The 21,741-nt window shown below is 40.8% G+C and overlaps 1 protein-coding gene across 2 annotated transcripts in view; it reads right to left on the reverse strand.

Moving 5' to 3' along the window:
* The window catches only part of rptor (regulatory associated protein of MTOR, complex 1), a 163,999-nt gene that overhangs the window by 124,053 nt on the left and 18,205 nt on the right, over positions 1–21,741 (reverse strand). For both annotated transcript variants that reach the window (XM_086120522.1, XM_086120521.1), the window contains exon 5: positions 4,246–4,404. In XM_086120522.1, coding sequence (XP_085976648.1) covers positions 4,246–4,404 — 159 coding nt within the window. The remainder of the gene's footprint in view (positions 1–4,245; positions 4,405–21,741) is intronic.

Genomic DNA, 21,741 nt, shown 5'->3' on the forward strand with positions numbered 1-21,741 from the left:
GCTGGAGGCTGTAAATTTCCCCAGTGTGGGACAAATAAAGGATATCTTATCTTATCTTATCTTAATAGGTCTCCATCAGTTCTGATGGACTGACAACCTCTGAAAATCACCATACATTTCCCACGAGTGAATTTATCGCTATATACAGTAGGTAGAGGAAATTTCATTTCGCTTAGACGGCAGATTTTATCACCTCTATGATTTAAAAAAAAATCTCTTCCTTCTCTCTTCACATAATTTTAATAGCAGGAACAGGCTTTGATTCATTCATTTCGTTCAGAGGCAAAAATGGGATGCTCAATGCCTGGTTCAACAATCGACTCTCACTGGCTAACTTATTTAGTCAAGATATTTTTGGACTTCTGCCTACATATCTGTGTTCACAGGTGGAGAAATATGGCCTGTGTTCTCAGAACACCATGAAGATGTGGGTTCGGAGAGTCAGAACCGAATTGGGGAAAAAGGCTTTTAAATTGTCTGCCCCGTCCACCTGGAACAATGTGCAGAAAGACTTGAAATTGACAGAGTTTTTGACTTTGGGGGAATTCAAAGCAACCAGAAAAGACAGGGAAATGAATCCAACAAGATCCATGACAGCACTTTACAATCATGTAATCCCTTTTTCATTTTTACTGATAGAATATGTTTGTGGTCATATTCTATCAGTGTCAGCATACATATTAGCACCAAACATTTTCAATGGGAGACAGGTTTGGGCTGCAGGTAGGTCAGTCGAGTACCTGCACTCTGTTTCTACGAAGCCACACTGTTGTAACATAGGTCCATAGGTGAAATATGGCCCAAAGTATCAAAACAGTCTGGCCATGACGAGTGTTGTCAATTATTCTCAATGTATAACAACTTATTTTGTTTCTTTTTGGGCAGGATTTACCAAGTGTTTTGTATTACAGGACAAAATTACAAGGCATATCCAGTTATGTTACATTTACAGCAGATGCGTGTTCTACCATTTCAAGTAAATGCAGCAGCACACTGTGGAGCAAAACGGCAGTCGGTGATGGGGAAGATGTGTGGGACGGGTCATGAATCACAAGAACAAGCAAAACACCTGATGTACTATTTGCGTGACAAAATTACAAATAAAATCATAGTAAAGAAAAATATGTCAATGTTAAGGCAGGGGGTGTCAAACTCATTTTTGTCGTGGGCCACATTGCAGTTAGTTTCCCTTCGAGGGCCATCATCATGACCCATATACATGTTTAACCACCTCCACATATTACATACACAGCGAACAACAAATTGATAGGTAACTAGTTTTGAAATCAGAAGTCAAGAAAAATGGATTGTTCAAGTATTGTTGTTATGGATTTCATATGACATTTTGAAAATTTATTTCAGACTTCAGCAAACATCCTGGAAATCGACATGCTTGATTTGCTTTCGCGGGCCACATAAAATGGTGTGGCGGGCCAGATCTGGCCCCTGGACATTGACTTTGACACCTGTGATGTTAAGGCAGTGCATGCTGAACAGTCATACTAAAAATAATATTGAGTATAAATCATTGCAAACAGTAATAGGCACGACTGTGCATTGTGGTTGTGATGGGACGTGCTTGCCACACAAATATCTGCTTCACCCCTTTGTCTCTCAAGTTGGACAAAACAGAGCCGAGGTGTCAAAATCAGTTGACGGCTGTTACGACTTAAGAAACACAGCAGCGATTTTGTCGGGTAAAATGACACGCTTGAGTAAACCCGGTTTGTCAAAAGTTATCAGTAGGAACAGGCAGCGGATGGTGATGTGGCCGGGCTCACTGGCGGCGTATACATTATGTATTATACGTTCAATATGTTCTGATGACCTTTCATTCTTAACAAGTCTTTTTTTTTTCTGTTCCTATGAGGTGATGACTATGTTCTGTAGCTGGAGAAGCTTCTTCTCTTCTCTCCTCCCCAGGTTTGCTTTGTGATGGATCTACCACCATTGTGGCTATAGGCACCATATCTGTGACCAAGCTCCCACTGGAACTTTTCTGAGAATTGATATTGGTGTTAATGGCATACTTGACATTCGACATGCCCCAATGTGTTGCAACTCAACTCGCTACAATTCAAACTGTAGTAATTGGCGACAAAGTCCATGATCAAGATGCCACAAGTACATAAAAGAAAGCAATGGCTGATTGGAAACCGTTCATTGAGTGGTTGAATGTCAAGCAGTATTTTCTCAGGTCAAGTCTTCTTGTTATTGTAAGTTAGCTGTGCCTTATAACAGAGAGAGAGAGAGAGAGAGAGAGAGAGAGAGAGAGAGAGAGAGAGAGAGAGAGAGAGAGAGAGAGAGAGAGAGAGAGAGAGAGAATGTGTATGTAAAAATGTGTTATAATGTATGTATAAATACATTTTATGTACCGTATTTTCCACACTAAAAGGTGCACTGGATTATGAGGCGCACCTTCAATGAATGGCCTATTTTGTAATTGTTTTCATATATTGGACGCACTGGATTATAAAGCGCAATCTACAATGCATCCATTAGATGGAGCTATGTTCAAAGAAATGCCACAGAACTGTAGCAACGCCACTCAAGTGAAGCGTGCCTCAGCAGTGCCTCAGCAGTCCATAGTCCGCTGCTTTCTGCTGTGTGCGTGTGAGCGCGAGCACGTACACACGTAGGTCAACCAATCAGCGCTGACGCAACCCACGTCACAGATCAAAGAAGCTTTGATCAAACGACAAGCTTAGCTGTTGAGTGGAGTTGCTACAGAACGGTCAGATGTCAGTAAAACTTATTTAAAAAAGTAGTGACACAGTTTACTTCACCAACAGCAAGTTATAACATTGACTCTTTAACATTGAACTCTCTTGCCGCTGCCCGAGTTCCATGTTCAACTGCGTAACCCGATTGCCTTAAGTTTGAACTCTGCGTTGTAAGCATGTCTCTAGCAAGGAGCCATTTTGGGGTCGACACATTACCGTAATAATCATACAAAAGGCACATCGGATTTTAAGGTGCGCTGTGAGCTTTTAAGAAAATGGAAGGCTTTTAGGTGCGCCTTTTAGTGCAGAAAATATGGTACATAAAACGTTTTAAATTTTACACAAATGTATGTGATCATCATACATGAATGTATGCAAATAGTTTTTCATATTTTTGCATTAGACTTAACTTACTTCAAATGGAGACTGAGGGATGAGCGATAGGACCAAAAATTCTGATCACGGTAGAAACTGAATCTCTTCACAGTAAAAGTGCCTCTATGTCTCTTCATGTAAACATTCCAATGGAAATATCGTGTTATTTATATGTGAAAAGTAAATATTACATGTCAAGAGAAGCAGAAACAATCACGTATTCTCTCTGCTTCTTTTCATTCACATTGTGCATTTTCATGTGAATGTACTGTATGTCCGCTTTTTCTTCTATATAATGAAATACTACATGATAAATAAATCACAGTCCCTCTGCAAAGCTGAATCGATTTAAAAAGTAAACACAGATACTGTTACTCATGTATTCCAAAATATCTACTTTTGACCTTTTAAGCATCTTGTCCTGGCTGATGAGACCGATTCATTTCAGGATTTTGGGGTGTATGCTGACTTTGCAATACTCTATTTTCCCTCTTTTGACACATTAATTGAGCTACAAATTACTTTTCATAGCTGGTTGCTCTCCGCTTGAATGTGGTTCCACCCAGACCTCTGAGCAAAGAAATATAGCTCAACTTAAAACAAATAACTATTAAAACTGTTTTCTTTTTCTGGAACAGAAAAGATTTGAAGCGCATCAAGTTTCATGAAATTAAAAAAAACACAAAAATTGAATGTGCCACTGTCTTCTCCTGGAATGGATGTGTGATTACACTTTATCCAAGTAGGAGGGTTAAAAAAAGGTTCTTGACAGCAATCGTCTTGGTTGTCATGCGTGTAATACTGTGATTGATCAAAGGTAGACGTCACATTTGAAACATCAAGTCATCAGAAACTACAGGGTAAAATAACAGTTCATGAGTACGAATTAACACGTGATCTCCATGCAAATGTTTTCTCCCTGAAGTGAAACCCGCAGGTAAAATGTCACACAGATGTGGCTCAGATGACATTTTTAGTCCATCGGTAGAACAAGATACCCTACTTAAATGTTGAAGCGCATTGATCGTTTGCAAGCCAAGTAGGGGATTTTCGTATATTGTCTCTGCTCTGCTGCGATTACCCGTTTGAATTAAAATTGCATTTTCAATTCCGATGCACAGTCGGTAATTAATGAGTTGAGAATTACCTTATTAAAAACCCAAATTTCTCCATTGACAGTGGGCCGTGGAACCCCATGACCGTTGTAGTGAAAGAGGACCCGCTCCTCTTTGGCATTTCGTCTGAGTGACGTGCATAGCTTTTTCACCTCGTCCACTGTGGGGTCCAGGCTTTGTTTGTAACGTGCCTGAAACACATGAAAAACATACAGTATAAGGATGAGTAAAATGATAAGGATGTTTGCTGTACAAGTTTGATGATTCAGCCTCCTTTATTCAGTGCTTATGGAGATGAGTATGTAGTGAATTGCTTCGATGCAAAGGGGGGAAAAAATGCACAGGGATGCTTGGGGCACTTTCATCCCTATACTTTGGGGAAAATGTCCAGGGAGCGTTGAGAATGATATTATAATATGTCACACTTTCAAATTCATCGCTTTTCATGTCTGCAGAACTGGAGGAGACAGTTTTATAAAAAATAAGGACTAAGCATCACTTTCTTATTCATCATGTTAAATGATGCAACACGTACAGGGATCAGTGGGACTGCATGGGGGTTTCAATGAATGAAAGGCACGGCAAAGAAGCTCAGACGAGAGGCGCACACATTGAGCATCGAGTCCTTAGACATATTTACATGGGTGGCATACAAATCCTCATCAATGTTTCCTTAATTGTTGTTTCACAATTTCTTCATAGTTTGTGCCTCACGAGTCTATGTATGAGGGAAACATTGTCAGAATGACAAACAGGGACTTAGAAATCCCACAAAATGTCGTGTGATAGTTGGTGAAGTCACACTTGGGATGAAAAGGAAACACTTGAAATTGGAATAACAGCCAACTGTGAATGGTATAAATAAATAAATGAATAAATGAATGAATGGATGAATGAATGCTACTCTCATGGCTGCTGTGTTATTATATTGTTATAATATTGTGTTTTCAATCATTGTTAAAATGCACACGTATTTGAAATGGACCTGATTATTCAGTCTTTGCAAAAGGCAGTAAGAGGCCTCATCTGCCTTGTGAAAATTGCTTTGGCCCACTGCACTTCTCAGTGGGTTAAAAATGAATATGGGTAATGAGTTAGCTGACCTTGAAAGGCCATTATGTTCACAATGATCCAAACCTAAATTGGTTAAGACAAAGGTACTGCAGTATGAAAAATGACAAAGATTATAACATCCTCTTTACAGTTAATAATTATAATGAGTGAAAATTTATATCCAACCGCAGGTTTAACACGGTCAGTCAAAAAATTGATGACACTTTAAATACTTGAAATTAAATTGGCACATCCATCTTACCCCAAACACCGGGTATTATTTCAGGAGTTAAGAGCATGATGAAGAGTAAGAGAGCTGACTGCGGTAATTAGTGCATGCAGGATGCCAAACAAACAGATCTGTCTCACTTTTAATTGTTGCTTTTAAATAGACTGAATGTCCATTTAACGTGTGGAAAGCACACAGGTGGAGACCTGACTGGGGGTACCATAGTAATTCGAGAGGAAATTTAGTTATCCGACTCATTAAGGGTCTTGTGTAATTGTGGCTCTATTTATCCTTTTTTTTTTTTAGCTTTATTTACATGGTGCCTCTCGTACACGAGGAAAAGTCAATGTGCTTCACATTTGAACAGCATTTACAAAGACAATCAATAAAGATATTTCCAGAAATAAAAGTAGCTTACTACAATTACTAAATGCATGTACAGCACAAGAAAGATTTTGTAAAACTAAATGAAAAAATGCTTTAAAAGACCTCAAACATAAGAATTGGGGCGGAGTCGGGGCATACGTTTTAACTTGGATTTAAACGAATTCCCACCTGGGGCTGACTTCACATCTATTGGCAGCTTATTGCATATTGGTGTAGCATAACAACTTAAAGCTTCACCATGTTTGCTTTTAAGTCTGGGCTCCACTAATTATACAATACAATACAATACATGCTGATTTATATAGCGCTTTCACAACAGCGGCAGCTGTAACAAAGCGCTTAACAAAACAGTTAACAAAAAGTAAAATAATAAACATAACACATAACATAAAACATGGACAGTCGTGCAGTCCTAACCACTTTTCCGTCACACGCTTTGTTGTTTGAAGCAGTTTGAGATGAAAGAGGAGAGAATCAAAGTGTCCTTTAACCAGTGGATCAGAGACGTCATGCTCAAAATGTGCACACGTCGGCTACAAGCTAAGTTTCAAAGTCAACAAGAAGCTGTAGCATCCATTGACGAAAAAAGAGATTGGTTCACTTCTCCTGTCCCATGGAAATCCATTTCAATTCCAAGCGGCGACTCTCGGTTCCAAATACGCATCGGCGCTCTGCGCCGACGCTCCTCTCTCCTCATCCTCAACTTCAGCAGCCATCCATCCCGCCGCACCAACGCTGACTGTCCAACAGCGCTGACATCTCCACTGAACAAAACCAGGTTGTGAAAAATGCTGCCCATTACAGGCGCAAAAAACACAAGCGCCCCAGGTCTGTCCAGCACCGACAGTCAATGGCGCCGACATTCCTCCCAATCAAAATCTGTGCTGGCACAGGCGTGCTGCCGAGAAGGCGCAACCACCAAGCACAGATACTTCTCCTTTGACGAATGTCGTGGCCAAAAAATGCTGAAAACAGTCCATATCAGGTCCACACGATGAAACAACAAACAACATGTGATAAAACAAAAGACAAAACCAACAAAAAAAGAACAAAAAAGCAAGGCTCTTGAAGAGCACTTGCCGAAGGCTGCCTACTCGGGCGCCATCTTGGAAATGACAATTGACCCCAGTCTGGAGATCTCTGACCCTTATTGGTTTTATATTCAATTAGCATTGCTTTAATGTATTCAGGACCAACAGCATTCAGTAATTTATATATCAGAAGCAAAACTTCTAACTGACTGGGAGCCAGTGTAAAGACTGCAGTAATATGTTCTGATCTATTTGAGGAAATACAGTCAGAAGAACATTACAATAATGAAGGTATTAATGAAGATAAAAACATGGATACGCTTCTTCTGGTCTGCTTGGAGCATGCAACCATTCACTCTGGATATTGTTTTGGGCTGGTAAAAGGCTGTTTTCATGGTTGATTAGTCATGACTGCAGAAAGTCAGATCCTAAACTATCAGCACACCAAGTTTTGGACTTGGTCTTTGTTTTTTAAGAGAGTCACTGCAAGTGTTTACGAAGAGCAGTCTTCTTTATTGCCAGAAACAATTACCTCAATTTTGTTTAGCTTTGTTTTAGATCATGGATCTTTTACCAACAGCCGGTCTTCCATCCGTTGTACAGTATTTAGCTCAAATACGACAGTTTTGATAGATTTTCTTGAGAACTTGAGAAATGCAAGCTAACACTTAACCGAGAAAAAAAAAGGGTTTTAGCTGGTGGGGGGCACAGAATACACGTGTGCAAGGGATCTGATTGGGAACCACTTCTTTCTTAGTTTGTGCCAAAATAAAACCCTGCGCAATTACCATTTTCTCATTTAGAGTTACCTAACACTTCGAGACCAATCAGAACTCATCCCACTGGAAAACGGCTCAATTCCATCGACTGCAAGTGGATAAGTTTGAACTGCAGCTTGATAATATAGCTGGCAGGCTAATTCTATTGGGGTATAATCAGATGGGAGGCGCTGAATACGGCACTTACCCAAGCAATATCAAGTGGTAGCAGAGAGGTCTAATAGTGTTAGTGAGAGTCATGCAATAATGGAGGAATATTATCTATAATATTTTAAATCAGCGCCTGGGGTGAGGGGTGCTGGTTGAGAGTGAGACGAAGATGCAGGTTGGCCATGTACCTGTATGTTGATGCTTTAGCAAAGGTGTTCGTTTACATTGATGGCAATGCAGTATTTTACCGTAAATTGACAAGGACTGACTTTGTTCATTTTTTCTGTCTCATGTATGAGACTTTTCTTTGTGTGTGTGTGTGTGTGTGTGTGTGTGTGTGTGTGTGTGTGTGTGTGTGTGTGTGTGTGTGTGTGTGTGTGTGTGTGTGTGTGTTGATGGACAAAAATACAGAGGTGTACCGAACATCTTATAAAAGATGCGCACGAGGGACTGGAAGTGGCCCATTGGTGCCTTGGTGTAATTTAACTGCCACGGAGGAAGAAGTGGACGTCCTCAAAGAGGAGCATGCAGTAGATACGGTTGAAGTTAACGGGACCTATTTCTTTTCAAATTAGAGTATGATAAACTAAATGTTTAAAAAAAAAAAAGCAAATGGCAATCTTTTTTTGTTTGCTCTACATTTTTCATTTGAAAGAGTAGCAGGATAAATACAGTCTATCGTGTTCTGTAAGTCAATTAAAATATAGGTACATGTGGCATAAAACTAACTGTAGCCAAAGTAAAAAGCAATTCGATGTTTCACCTTCTCTGGGCACTTGACGACTAGTACTTGATAAAGAGAGAATAAAAGTACTCAAGCCAATGGGAGAAGCAACACAATGTCAGATTTGACAGGGAGCCTCCATATTTAAGTGTCGCTATATTCAAAGCACGCATCTGGATGGAAGATGCTTAAATGACAGACTTAAATTGTTTGGAGAATCTGAGCTGCTGCGCATCTTTTCACTCTTACGTACTTGGAAGAATATTGGCCTAAATTACTGTCTTTTCGAGAACTGGTTTCCAATAATTCAGTTGTTTCTTTGCTTGTCTGATGATTCCGCATATCAGTTCCTCTTATCGTACAAGGCAAATGAGTGACAAGATCACATCCAAGAAGTTTCCGTTTCTGAACTATTCCAAGATGGCAGAAGCACAATTAAGTTTCATGCACAAAATGATAGTACTGTACTGGCAACGCTTTGATTTCATCAAAGGGGGAAAATACAGAGCAACTTATTGAAACTGCGTTTGTCACCCTTGGAGGTCAGTCGATGTTTTGTTGGGAACCAAATTCCGTTTCTTATTCCCATGTTGTGGATCCTCAACCTCACAAAGGTCCAAGCCTTTTGCTTCTTGTGCATTTGAGTATCTTTTTTTTTCTGAACCTCCTTCAGAATCTTCACTTTGTCTGGGCCGTTCAAAAACTTGATGATCAAAGTTCTCTGGGCTCCTTTCTTACTCTGACTCAATGAGCTCTTTCTATTGTCAGCCTCGAATTTAAGGAAGTTATGCCTCGAGACTCCGGCATCCAAATCTCGAGAAATGAGCAGGCGTCAGCACCCTCCACACCCTTTGATCATCTTTGTCTTGCGTCATGATCCTCAAGTTTTGTTCTGACTTTCAAGGCTTCGAACCTTAGCTACGAGGCAATCAACACTGCCCTCAGAATCTCTCAGCCCTTAACCCGTTCAGAGCATTCATCAACTTCTTTCCTTACTCCCACAGTCGTCATGTGAACTCCCTGAATTCTGATGCAAAAATCTGTTCCCACTTCTCTCATGGCATCAGGAATGGGCCGGGGATTGGCACGCAGTCTCAAGAAATAATTTCATGACTTCATTATGTCATTTGCACAGGCTAAGAGGCCATTAACACAGGTGGTGAGAACACAACGGAAAAGGTGATGATTGCGTAATATGCCACATATGATGGCCTAGCCGATCTCTGACACCTACATTTGCAAGTCGAGTGTAAAAGTCCTCAGCACGACATAAATGACGTGAGCAGTCTATTCTTGTACAAGAGTTTGACGGAAGTGTGACGCAGGATTCCTGCTTGCTAATAAAGACAACCACACAGCTGGTATCCTATCACACCTTAGTGGCCTCTTTCCAATTCAGACAGATGTTAGTGGACCAAATAAAAGAAATAAAAAGATATAATGTGCGGTTTTATGTATATATGTAGACACACACACACATACGTACAAAAACAGACAATTTTTTCTAAATGTGTAATAATTTACAACAGCAGGTGTTACATTTATTAAAGACCAAAACCATTCTGGTTGCACAAATGGGAACCAGCCGAATCTGTCATGGTTATCGGAACTCATGGTGTAAAACTGCCAAGCCTAGTTGGTAACACACTGATTTTACTCTGGCCATGCAGAAGGTACGAAGGGTCAAATTGGCATACGTGGCTGAAGGGTTCTGTTAGAGCCATGAGGAAAATGTGGTTAAATTATATATTTCGCCAGTTGTTCACCATTGAATCTTTTGACCAGGCGCAAGCTGTTTGGCTTATATTTGATGTTGTATTTTATTGTTATTTTACTTAGAGCAAATTTATCTCAACTCCACTGTATTTAGTACTGTATTTGTATGTAGCACTTTCAAACAGCCATCACTGCATACAAAGTGCTGTACATGGAGCAATTTAACATATACAATAAACAGTAGAACAAATCGGTAATAAAGACGGTAGAAAGCACCAAACAGAAAAACCAAGAACAAATCTAAGTCATGCTGAGTCGAATGTCAAAGAATACAAGTGAGTTTTGAGGAGGGTTTTGAAGATGGGCAGCGAGGAGGCCTGCCGAATGTTCAGTGGGAGGTCATTCCAGAGAGAGGGACCAGCAACAGAAAAGGCTCGATCCCCTCTGAGCCTCAGTTTAGTTCTTGGTACTTCTAATAATGTCTGGTCCGCAGACCTGAGGCGCCGGGCAGGTGCGTAAGGGCGGATGAGCTCAGAGAGGTAAGGTGGCGCAAGATCATTTAGAGATTTGAAAACAAATAAGAGGATCTTGAAAATAACTCTATAATGTATGGGGAGCCAGTGAAAGAAATTTATTAAGAATAATAAGGTATCTGGGCTCCATTAATTGTCCTGCCTTTGGCCTGTTAAAGCTAGGGTGACTGTCGGTGGGTGGTGTTTACGTGAGCGTCATTAGGAACACATTTGGGCATGGAGCAACAACTTTTCTGACCGTGTTAACAGCGTGTTACTTAAAAACGTGCAGCCACGTGTTTCGTGTTTTGTGTTACGTGCAACATGTTTGTGCAAAGTGTAATGTAGAAGTTATGTTTGTCATTTTTTGGTAAAGCCTTAATTTGTGTTCAAGAGGAGATAAGGCGAAACCTCCTTTTTTTTTTGGATCAACTATGACGGCCTCGTGTTCTTGTTGTTTCTGAACGGAAAGGCCCGTCAAAGAAAGGCAGGAGTCGGGAACCTTCATGCCCTGCTGACATAGTGACAAAAGGACAGTAAGTTGCCGCGACAGAGTACAATCTTAAATCTAATGAGGTTGACGTGTTAGATTAACAGTTTTGTAACCGGTGATTCATATTTTAACTGATCATTTATCATTTTTCTGCCAAATCATTTTAAATTTGATCCCTACAACAGACATATTCCAAAAACAGATACATGGGCATGTTTACTACTGTGCTACCTCACCTTTCCTTTTGGCAATTAGTCAGTGGATATTTAAGAACTGAGGACGGAAACTGTGTATGTTTTGTAGCTTAAATGCTATTCCATTCTAAACCGTTGCTCAGCACTCCAGGTTTACTGTTGACCTATCTAGCGCTTCATGATGTGTTGGTTTGGTATGAAACGTGGAAGGCCATCCCTGAAAAATCAGTGCTTGGATGGCAGTATTGTAGCTTCAAAACCTCTGTACCTTTCAGCCTTTTGGTGCCTTCACAAATGTGCAGGTTTGCCATTTAACAAACCCCCAGATCATCACAGATGAATTTTGGATTTAAGTCTGATAATTCTCCGAATGGTGGATTGCCTTTATCCAGGAGGTGACTGCTCCATGATTTCCAAACCCAATGTGTACTTTTCCATATTGCCTCAGTCCATCTGAGATGACTTTGGGTTCAATGTAGTGGGCAAAATTTCTAGGTATTGTTGATAAGTTCCTTTCACATTGCTGCATTTGACACAAAAAATTCACACTGTTATACTTTGGTCAGATTGAAGGGGAGCTAAGCGTTTCTCGCAGTACGATTACATATAAAGTTCATGTGAATAGGCGGGAATGTGTGCCGGGTGGTTCACCACGAACACATTTGCTGCTTCCATTCACTGGTATTGAACAATTTGAACTCAAAGCTGCATAGCATCGCTAACAATCATAACTATCACACAGCAGCACACACACACACACAGCTTGGTGAAATAGGCATTGTACAGGACAATACCATGGTAGACTCTGGGCACTGACAAATACCAATAGCGTCCGGGACCGAACCAAAAAGCAAGAGGCTTGGAGAATAGTGAGAAAAGAAGTGAGCATACAGTATCTGGTGAGTGTATAGACTTGTTTACAGCTATTGAACTGTCAACCAAGACAGCATTTTGCATTTGCCAAAGTTATAGCAACCGTCACCGGCCACCAGATTTAATACTGATGTTCAAATAAGGTTTACTTTCAGTTACAGTAAAAGAATAAAACCCTCCACTTCTCTGAGTGAAGCACTCTTTTTTTACTGTATCAAATATGCACTGACAATAATTCGAATGTCATTGTATTGTGCAGTGTTTTTAGTTACATTTTACACCATGTCCAAAAGTCACATGAATTAGGCTTTAAACAGTCAGTTTATTAGAGAGCAGCGTGTGACCAGGGCTGTGTCATTTCACCGGGAAAAATAGTCCTGCTGGGGCCTGTAGGCCTGGGTGAGTCAGTTCACAGCAGGTCTGATGAGCAGAGTGAGCGAGGACACGTCACCTATCCGTCGCTGTGAGCCTCCTGTTGAGACTCTGCAGCCATTTCCATGGAATGTCAAAGGTGTACAGTAGACTATAACACTTTCAAGAAGGCCTAGTTGAAAACAACATTCGTAAATTACAGGAATAACACTGTGTGGTTCAACAGTAGGGCTGCATAATAAGTAGCACGTCAATCAAAAGAAATCAGAAAGCAACATCTACACCACGTGAGCTGTCAACTTTTAAGTGAGGCTGTTAATGTCACAGAAAAAACAATAGAAATGAGGCGCAATACTTTAAATTGGGTTTGTGCCCCAGAAAAAATATATATCACATGATCATAAATACACGTGATGATGGAACTAAATAACACCCATATGATCGTAAATGCAATTGTAAGAGCCCTATCTTTCAAACATAATGACACAAAACATTCAGCCTTTTTCGACATAATGTAAATGAAAAGACAGTCAAGTGACTTTTTTTTCCCAGAGGTTTTGATCCTTTTATGGTAGTAATAACTTTGAAATGGAAACTCATGCTCCAAATAGCAGATCAATGATGGTGTAGCGACACGATATATCAATCCTCTTGACCGAATTTTGAATGTGGTGCGAAGATGAGCATCAGGAGTTAGCAGTGTAAGTGGCATGTTTTAGGGCAGACAGAAGTGACACTTTTGGAAGAGCGACTTTGTATTTTCACCAGGAGTGCGACAAACATGCCACTTTTTTTTTAAACTGAAAATGGTGCCTTTGTTTCAAAATCCTATGATAGGGTTTCTCTATGGTCTCTATGGTATTATTAGGGTTGTCTCCATTCAATCATGAGATCTGAAATCAAACGTATCACGGAGGATAAAAAATAATAATAATAAAAAAGGTTCTTACTTGCAAAGGTCACAAAATGACAAAATAATCCTGAGGCACAAATATATTGCCAAACAGAATAATAATAGAATGCAGGAGTTTTATATGACACAATTTCACATTTTGAGTTTGTGTGGAGGGAAAAGACAAAAATCCACATCCAAACAAGTGCTGTGATTCCACCAAAAATGATCATGACGTTTTTAAGCTTTTTAAACATTTTAAAAGTTTGTGAAGTGTTTTAGGTTTGTACAGTTTAGTAGACCACACTTTACTCTGCATTACGGGGTGAGTCGATTGACAAAAAAGAGGTGCTGCTCCATGATGTCAGTTTCTAGGCAACACAGAGCAAGAGAACTCAATGACCGAAAAGACTCTTCCAACATCTACATTACACTGACAGGAGCTGAAGTAACCTGAAGCAAACTTAACATAATAAATAACAAATGGGCAACATTTGAGCAACGTTAGTTGCTGTGGACCTATCACAACTAGTGGACAGCATAAACATGAAGCAGGCATCGAGAGACAGAAATGGCAGCCCCTTGAAACCACTCCGCAAATGTTCATTTTAATGTGTACTTTCCAACGCTTTTTTTTGTGACTTTATTGTGGATCGTATTAACCCACTTCGGACAGTTTTCTGCTTTTTTGGCCGTGACATATTTTGGTGGTGCGTACAGTCTCAGGGATTGTTGTGTGTATATATATATATATATATATATATATATATATACACTATATATATATATATATAAAGGCCACTTATCAACATTTGAAAATGACAAGAAAACGAGCCTTTATCTTATCTTCTATTATGTCATTATTTAACACAAGTCGGGAAACAAAATACGACCATACTTTGTTAACCTCCAGCTTGTTTCGCCTTGAGGGAGGATAGCTGCTCAATCTTCTTCCACTGTTACTTCTCCTTTCAGCAACCGACGAGGTCACAGGAGCAGAAGAAAAACATCTTCCAGTTCAAGGCAAAGCCAGCTCTATGTTCAGAAATGCATAGGGTGTGCATTGGTTCATTTCAACGTTGGGCAGTGCTTTGTTGTGACACTCTGAATAAATGAATGGCACTTTTGAAAGATACTCAAATGAGTTTCCAAGAAGTTGGAGTGGAGCAAAGCATACTCACCATTTCCAAATGTACCCAGAGATAGGCACTCTCACATTGCAAAGGGAGTAAAGCAAGAGGAAGACCATTAAAACATGCACTTGCGCTGGTGCAACCAGAGGAGGGGGGGGGGGGGGGGGTTTCGGTGGGGTTTTCTCACACAGGGAAAAGTTGGCCGCATTTGCGAGCATATTGGTCGCAGTGCCAAGCCCTGTTTATGCAAATGAGTAGTATGAATGCTACAGGCAGCTCACACAGTTTCGGCTGGTAAAAGACAACATTAACGTATCATCCTCCGCACATAAAAACAAAAATAGAATGGATGGATGGATGGATAGCTAGATAGATAGATACCCTAACCCAATTTCCATAGATTACAGCAGCATTTTAATTAAAACTGTAACTTAATTCTTCCAATGTCCTGAAAGAAATTGTGACACTGTCTGTGTAAATCAATGAGCGGAGGCCAGCGACACTGTGCTGAACAAATATCTGACTTTCAATGTCAGGGTTAAGTGTGATTGCTTTTGAAGATCGACAGCCAGGCAGACATCATATTACAAAATGAGCCTATTAAAAGGCCACAACTAGTCAGTTCTGTGATACTGATATCCCTTACTGCCTTGAGACGGAGAGTGAGGCAGAGCAGCGCAGGCCATTAGGAGTGCTGGGGGGAGCCATTAGTTGAAAAGTGAAGGTTCATAGAGGTACACTTACAATCTAGACAGAAGGCCGGCCAACAAATTAGTCCACACTGAGATATAGACGTCTTAGCATCCACCAACAATCAGGGGGAAATGTAAGGGCAGTGTGGCTGACTGGGAGAGAATTTGAATTGAAAGACGCTGCGCAGCTGGTAACAAAACTGTCTTGTGACATGTTGACTTTTTGTCGACTAATGAGGCTAGGGAAATGAGGACCATCGCTATCTCCGGAGTGAATAATTGGATGACGCTACTCATAATAAGACGTCAATTCAGAAAATTAAGGAAGACTTGACAATTATTACATGGTCATGGTCATTATCATTTGAACTGATTAAGTGAAGCAAGGTTTTCACTTGGGATGTTTATTTGAGAGACAATCTTGTTTTGTAAACTTCAAAATTACCTGAAAGCTTTATATCACGTCAAAACATATTCTGCTCGCTTCATTGAGAAAGTCATTTTCCATACCCTGCGCAATTTGAAGCGGAAACCCGATGATCCAAAGTTTAATATTTACGTCCGAGCTAGTGCCGCCTCTTTCACTTTAAAGATCTTAAAAAATGCTGACGTCTGGAACCAAACCTTTACCAATACCTTTCAAGCCAAAACCGCTGATGAGACCAAAAAATGAAGGTGTCTATTTATCTATAATGTCCTTATGTGTTGCATGGGATGAGATAATGCAGGAATTCTGCCAAGTTTATACTGTATTTGGACGGGTCAGCGATTCTCCAAGGTATTTCACTTGCTTAAAAAGGTAACTTGGAAAACAGGGTAAAAAAGAAACCAGCAATCTTGTGGTTGAATGAATAAATAAAAATGCCCATACACTGAACCTCCCCCGCCCAAATAAAGATTTGACACAATTAAAATATATATAGGATTTTTTTTGGGGGGGGGGATTTGGACTCAGAGGATTCTGATGGTGGTATTGCAGAGCGGGAGGGGGACAGAGCAACAGAAGGGAAAAACGTCACTTCCAAAAAAAAAAACATTTGCAGTATATATAGTCACGGGACGAGAGGAGTGCAAATCTATGTTGTGGTACCATGAGTGAATTCAATTGATTCATTGAACTCATAACAACAAGCCCACGGGCTCACTGATTAATCGCACGGAAAACATTTGCTAATATTGCAACTGTTAAAATGCACGGATGTGATTTATGACCCATGTTAATTGAAGCTTGTTAAATAACTGTTAAAACGTGAAAACTAAATGATAAACCCCGACAGTTTAAAAGATTATTAACTTGATTACTCTTTTGAATCAAACAGGCCTGATGAACTTTTAAAAATCTTCAGGGTTTTTATGAACAATGAGCAGCGCTTACTTTTAGGTTTGAATCATTGACCTTTTAATGTCACAAAGGTTCTTGCTGGGTTGAACATATGGCCTGGCACACAACCGCCAATTCACACGGATACCACACACATTAGGGGTGTTCAAACGGCAAGATTTGGTCCGTTGCTACGCCGGGGCTGCCCCAGTAGAGCGTTCACACGTGCAAATTAGCTCCGGCGTAGCCCCGGAAAAAGGCTTACACCGGACCAAATTTAATCCACCTCAGGGAGGTGGTTTAAAAATTTGCTCCGGAGCAAATGCTCGTTTGCGAAGCAGCACCGGTGTAAATTTGCACGTGTGAATGCAACTGGGTTAAAATTTGCTCCAAAGCAAATGCTTGTGAAGAGTTTACGTACGGCGAGAATGCGTTGCTTTCATGCTCTGTCGGACTTCCGTCATGTGTTTGTTTAATAACGACACAAGACTTAGCTGGTAACATCTTTCGTTTTGTAGGAGACTGGACTGTCTCTGAGTTGTTTGTGTAGTTTGTTCCTTTGTTGTGTGTTCACGACCCCCCGCCCCCGATATAATTTATTTTGTGATTTCCTCTCTTGATTTTCTGTTTGGCGCATTACGTGTTTGCTTTTCTGAGTGTCATTGAAGTCATCGTTGATTTACGTTTTCGGGGTCGGTCACTCTCGAGCAGAAGGCACGGAGAAGGACGTGCCTGTCCAGTAGTCGCTTGAGTGTGTATACGTTTTAAAAAGAACCAACACGACAGCTCATTTGTTTTCTGTCGTTTTGCTCCGCTGCAGAAACTGCCGTGTGAACGCAAGTGGGGCTGCACCGACGCTGTGCCGGTGCTGACACGCTCAGCGGCTTTGTACGTGTGAACGCTCCACACAATTTGCTGCAAAATATATCACAACAAAATACATCGGTGCAGCGCCGGAGCAAATGTGTGCCGTGCGAACACCCCTATTAACTCGCGTCTGTTGTGATCCCAGTTACATTTGTCATTATTCTCTAAAACTATAGGGGTCTATGCATCTATATTTGCAATGAGTTCATTTAAACAATAAGAAAATCAAAGTTTGGAAACTTGCATACTGTTCAGGTTAAAAAAAAAAGCCTTATATGGGATGAGAAACAGTGAGAACTGATCCATGTGCTCAGTCCATTGTGATTGTGATTGTGACAAGAATACGAAAGCCTAATATTAGTTGAGGTTCAGTGTCCGTAAGTCCTGCAATGTCCGAATGGTTTTCTCTGCGGCTCCAACTGGACTAAGTGCATGACGTGAGCCAATGGAAGATCATTTAGCCATTTTCCGCAAGATGTTATTCACTCTCCAGCTTCCTGCTGTATTACAACCGCCGATGTTTGTCACCTGATTGAGTGAGACAGTATATGGAGCCATGGAATAAATGTAATGGCATTCGGTATTTAGGATGCAAAAAAATAAATAAAATAACTGTAATCCATTGCAGTTCCGAAAAAAGCACATTCAGGTTTTAGGTACATTTATTAAAAACTGAGGTTATTTTGCAGGATTACAATTTCAATGCAGACAGACAGACCATGGGCATATTCCTTTCGCGCAGGCATGTCCAGCTGTGTGCCTGGAGGGCCCGTGTCCTGCCTGTTTTCCAGTTCTCCCGGCTGCAACAAACCTGATACAGACGATCAGCTCATAAGACAGCTCTGAAGCAGCATTAGAACGATCCAGATTTTTTTTAATCAGGTGTGTTGCTCCTGGGAGACCCGGAAAACAAGCCGGACAGTAGAACTTGAGGACCGAATTTGTACACCCCTGCTTTAGTGCAACAAGCGCAATCTGCTGCTGTTAGAATCTTTGTATGTTTTGTCTGGATGGATACAGAGGATTCATTTGAGTAGCATTTTACCAGTAAGCAGCCCGGTGGACCAGTGGTTAGCACATCTACCTCACAGTGCAGAGGTACCAGGTTCAATTCCAGCTCCGGCCTCCCTGTGTGGAGTTTGCATGTTCTCCCCGGGCCTGCATGGGTTTTCTCCGGGTACTCATGTTTCCTCCCACATTCCAAAAACATGCATGGCAGGCTGATTGAACACTCAAAATTGTCCCTAGGTGTGAGTGCGGATGGTTGTTCGCCTCTGCGTACCCTGCGATTGGCTGGCAACCGGTTCAGGGTGGCCCCCGCCTACTGCCCGAAGACAGCTGGGATTGGCTACAGCAGCCCACGCGACCCTTGTGAGGATAAGCGGATAGGAAAATGGATGGATGGATTTTACCAGTCGCATTCGTATTGGAAACTAGTGGAGATGCAAAAAGACGTACAGTATTGCCTAATCTTGACGACAATACAGAAATTCGCTCTCAAAACTATTCAAATAAACAATCATCTTTGTGGATTGGAAAATGGAAACGGCAAAAGGACAGAGAGTAGGAGGAAGCGTAGGTAAGAAAAGTGAGTGGGCAGCAGCCAAGTCTGTTTGCCGCAGTCTCCCTGGCTGTAAGGGTAAATGCAAAACCACAAAAGGCAAATGAACTTGCAATGATGGGTTGGCGGTAGCTGCAAAAAAAATTTATAGCTGCTTTGTCACGAGTCCCGATTGAGTCTTATGTTCTTGTCCTCGTGTCAACTATTGATGTGACAGGACAGATGAAGAACTTGTGTATATCATGGCATTCATGTAAGGAATGTGTCTGTTGGTATCCGCCCAGTGGTGCTGTATTACTGTAGATCCCGCGGCTGACACAGAGAACAGCAAGCAGACTCCCACTCCTCCTCCTTGCCATTCAACCAACATTCGCTGCTGACCTCCCGGGTGAACAAAACTCAAGCCTATGTTTACATCACCAGAGACACTATCTTATGAAGCTACAAACATTTGCTCGTTTACCTTTAATTGCCAAACATGAATTTCCAAAATATATGACGGTTATATATACCCGGTAACACTGGAACTAAAATCACTATGTCCCGTCACTGGTAAGCTATTTTTAGAGTAAGCCGCAGGCTACTAATGCGGTCCTTGGGGGCTACGTGGTACCCGCAGGCATCATTTGGTGCCCCTGCCACAGTGCAGTGAGCTTGGACTGACTGACTGTTTCCTTGCACTCTTGATACTGTAATACACAAACATGAACCGACGAGACACAGGGCATGTTACATCAATGTTGAATCTATTAACATGTCAAACTCAACAACAAACTGATGTGACAAAGAAACGAACACTGCTGCCAAACCTTACAGAAGGAAGTCAGGATCCAACACTTGTTTCGCTGGATTTCCAGATATTCACGTGTGGTTTCAAATTCAATTCAAATTTACTAACAGCAAATACATCTCGGCACGCTGGCTTTGCGCTGTTTTCACCACCCTTAGAGTACATTTTCTCAAAATCATGAGGCAGAGAAACTACGTTCATACCACTCAATACTGCAACTCATGTGGAGTGGTGAAATGGCCCAAGAGGAAGGAGCCGTGGAGTGGAAATGAGCACGTATGATGTAATGGGTGCACCATGTATAATAGAGTAATGAAAGACATATATTTAAAAGAATTAAATTCCATGACAATTGGTAAGATACATGTCTTAATAATTGGTATGAATATTTGCAATTCTAAAAATTCAAACACCAGAGTTCTCCATCCTTGATGTTGGTCCTTCAAGAGTAGGTTTAACCACGAGAGAGCCCGACTTGAGTTCCACCTTTTCAAAATGAAAATCAGTGTAGCCTCCAGAGAGAAGCAGTCAGTGCATTAAGATAGTAATTTTAGATTTAACCACTAGAGGGAAACATAGAGAACTACAGTAGACATTCTGGCTAGAATGACAATTTCACAATTCGACACTAGAATGTGCCATACTGCATTTTAGCAGCTGAATTTAAATACATAAAGGCTACATACAAACTTAAAAAAAAATTAAAATATACCACACAATCTGTTTGTTCAAAATTTAGCTTGCTTGCTGTCAACTACTTTCTTATGGTGAACTGATAATAATTTGCCAAGAGCACAAACTCTGAAATGGAGGAAATAATGCAATCCCTACGTGCTGCACTCTTGGTCTGCATATTTGTGCTGTTAGTAGAGCTGCAACATAATTTTGAGTGTAAAGAGCAGTTCATTCAAGGCACGTTTTGTGATGCAATTTTTCAAGATTTTGGAACAGCGTTGACAAATGTGTTTAGTAAACCGACAGGAGCGTCCTCTGCGTGCTTTGACGCACAACATTCTGCCATCAGCGCAGCTCAACAAAAGTCATAGTATGACGTATGATCAACACTGGGTTACTGTGGCTAGTTCGGCCAAAAAAGTCACTTGTATCCTGGATTTGGTGCGGATTGGCAATGGATTACATTCAGACCTGTAGCAAAAGGTACCGAGTCCAGTTCGGTTGTTTGGTCCGCACCAGGATTCGTTTTGTGTATTCACATCTACATAAATGGCACGGATCAGCGTGGGAAACAAACCCTGGCGCGGTTAAAGCGAAACCAGTGTAGTTGTGAATAGAACCTAACTCACAGAGGTTGTTTTTTGAAGGTGCATTAAAACAACGTACAAGCAATTGGCTTTTGTTCTGTCATCTTTGACAAAGTCTTCTTTGAAACACAACTAAATGAATCGATTCCACAGGAAACGTTAAACATGTTTTTTGCCTTAATTTGGCAGTTGAGTTGATAACGAGTTACTAATGTACATCAGAGAAGGAAAAACAAAATTCACTATTTTTGTCAGAATTGGCCACATCACAAGCTCACTCCTGACAAAATAAATACATCAATAAATATGCATCCATACCAAAGCAAAACTGACATGCTTTTGTTCTTTGTTGGAGGCAGTGAACAAAAGAATATTAATCCCCACTAATAGTCAACAATTCAGTTCTAAAATGATCAACGAAATGAAAGACTTGAAGACAGCCAAAATGTGTAAGTTTTAAAAGATATTAGAAAAGTCATGAAAGTTGATTGGGAACA

The sequence above is a fragment of the Hippocampus guttulatus genome, chromosome 9, assembly GCF_054856545.1.
Source record: "Hippocampus guttulatus isolate MCC_2025c chromosome 9, RoL_Hgut_1.0, whole genome shotgun sequence".
In the NCBI taxonomy this organism is placed as follows: domain Eukaryota; kingdom Metazoa; phylum Chordata; class Actinopteri; order Syngnathiformes; family Syngnathidae; genus Hippocampus; species Hippocampus guttulatus.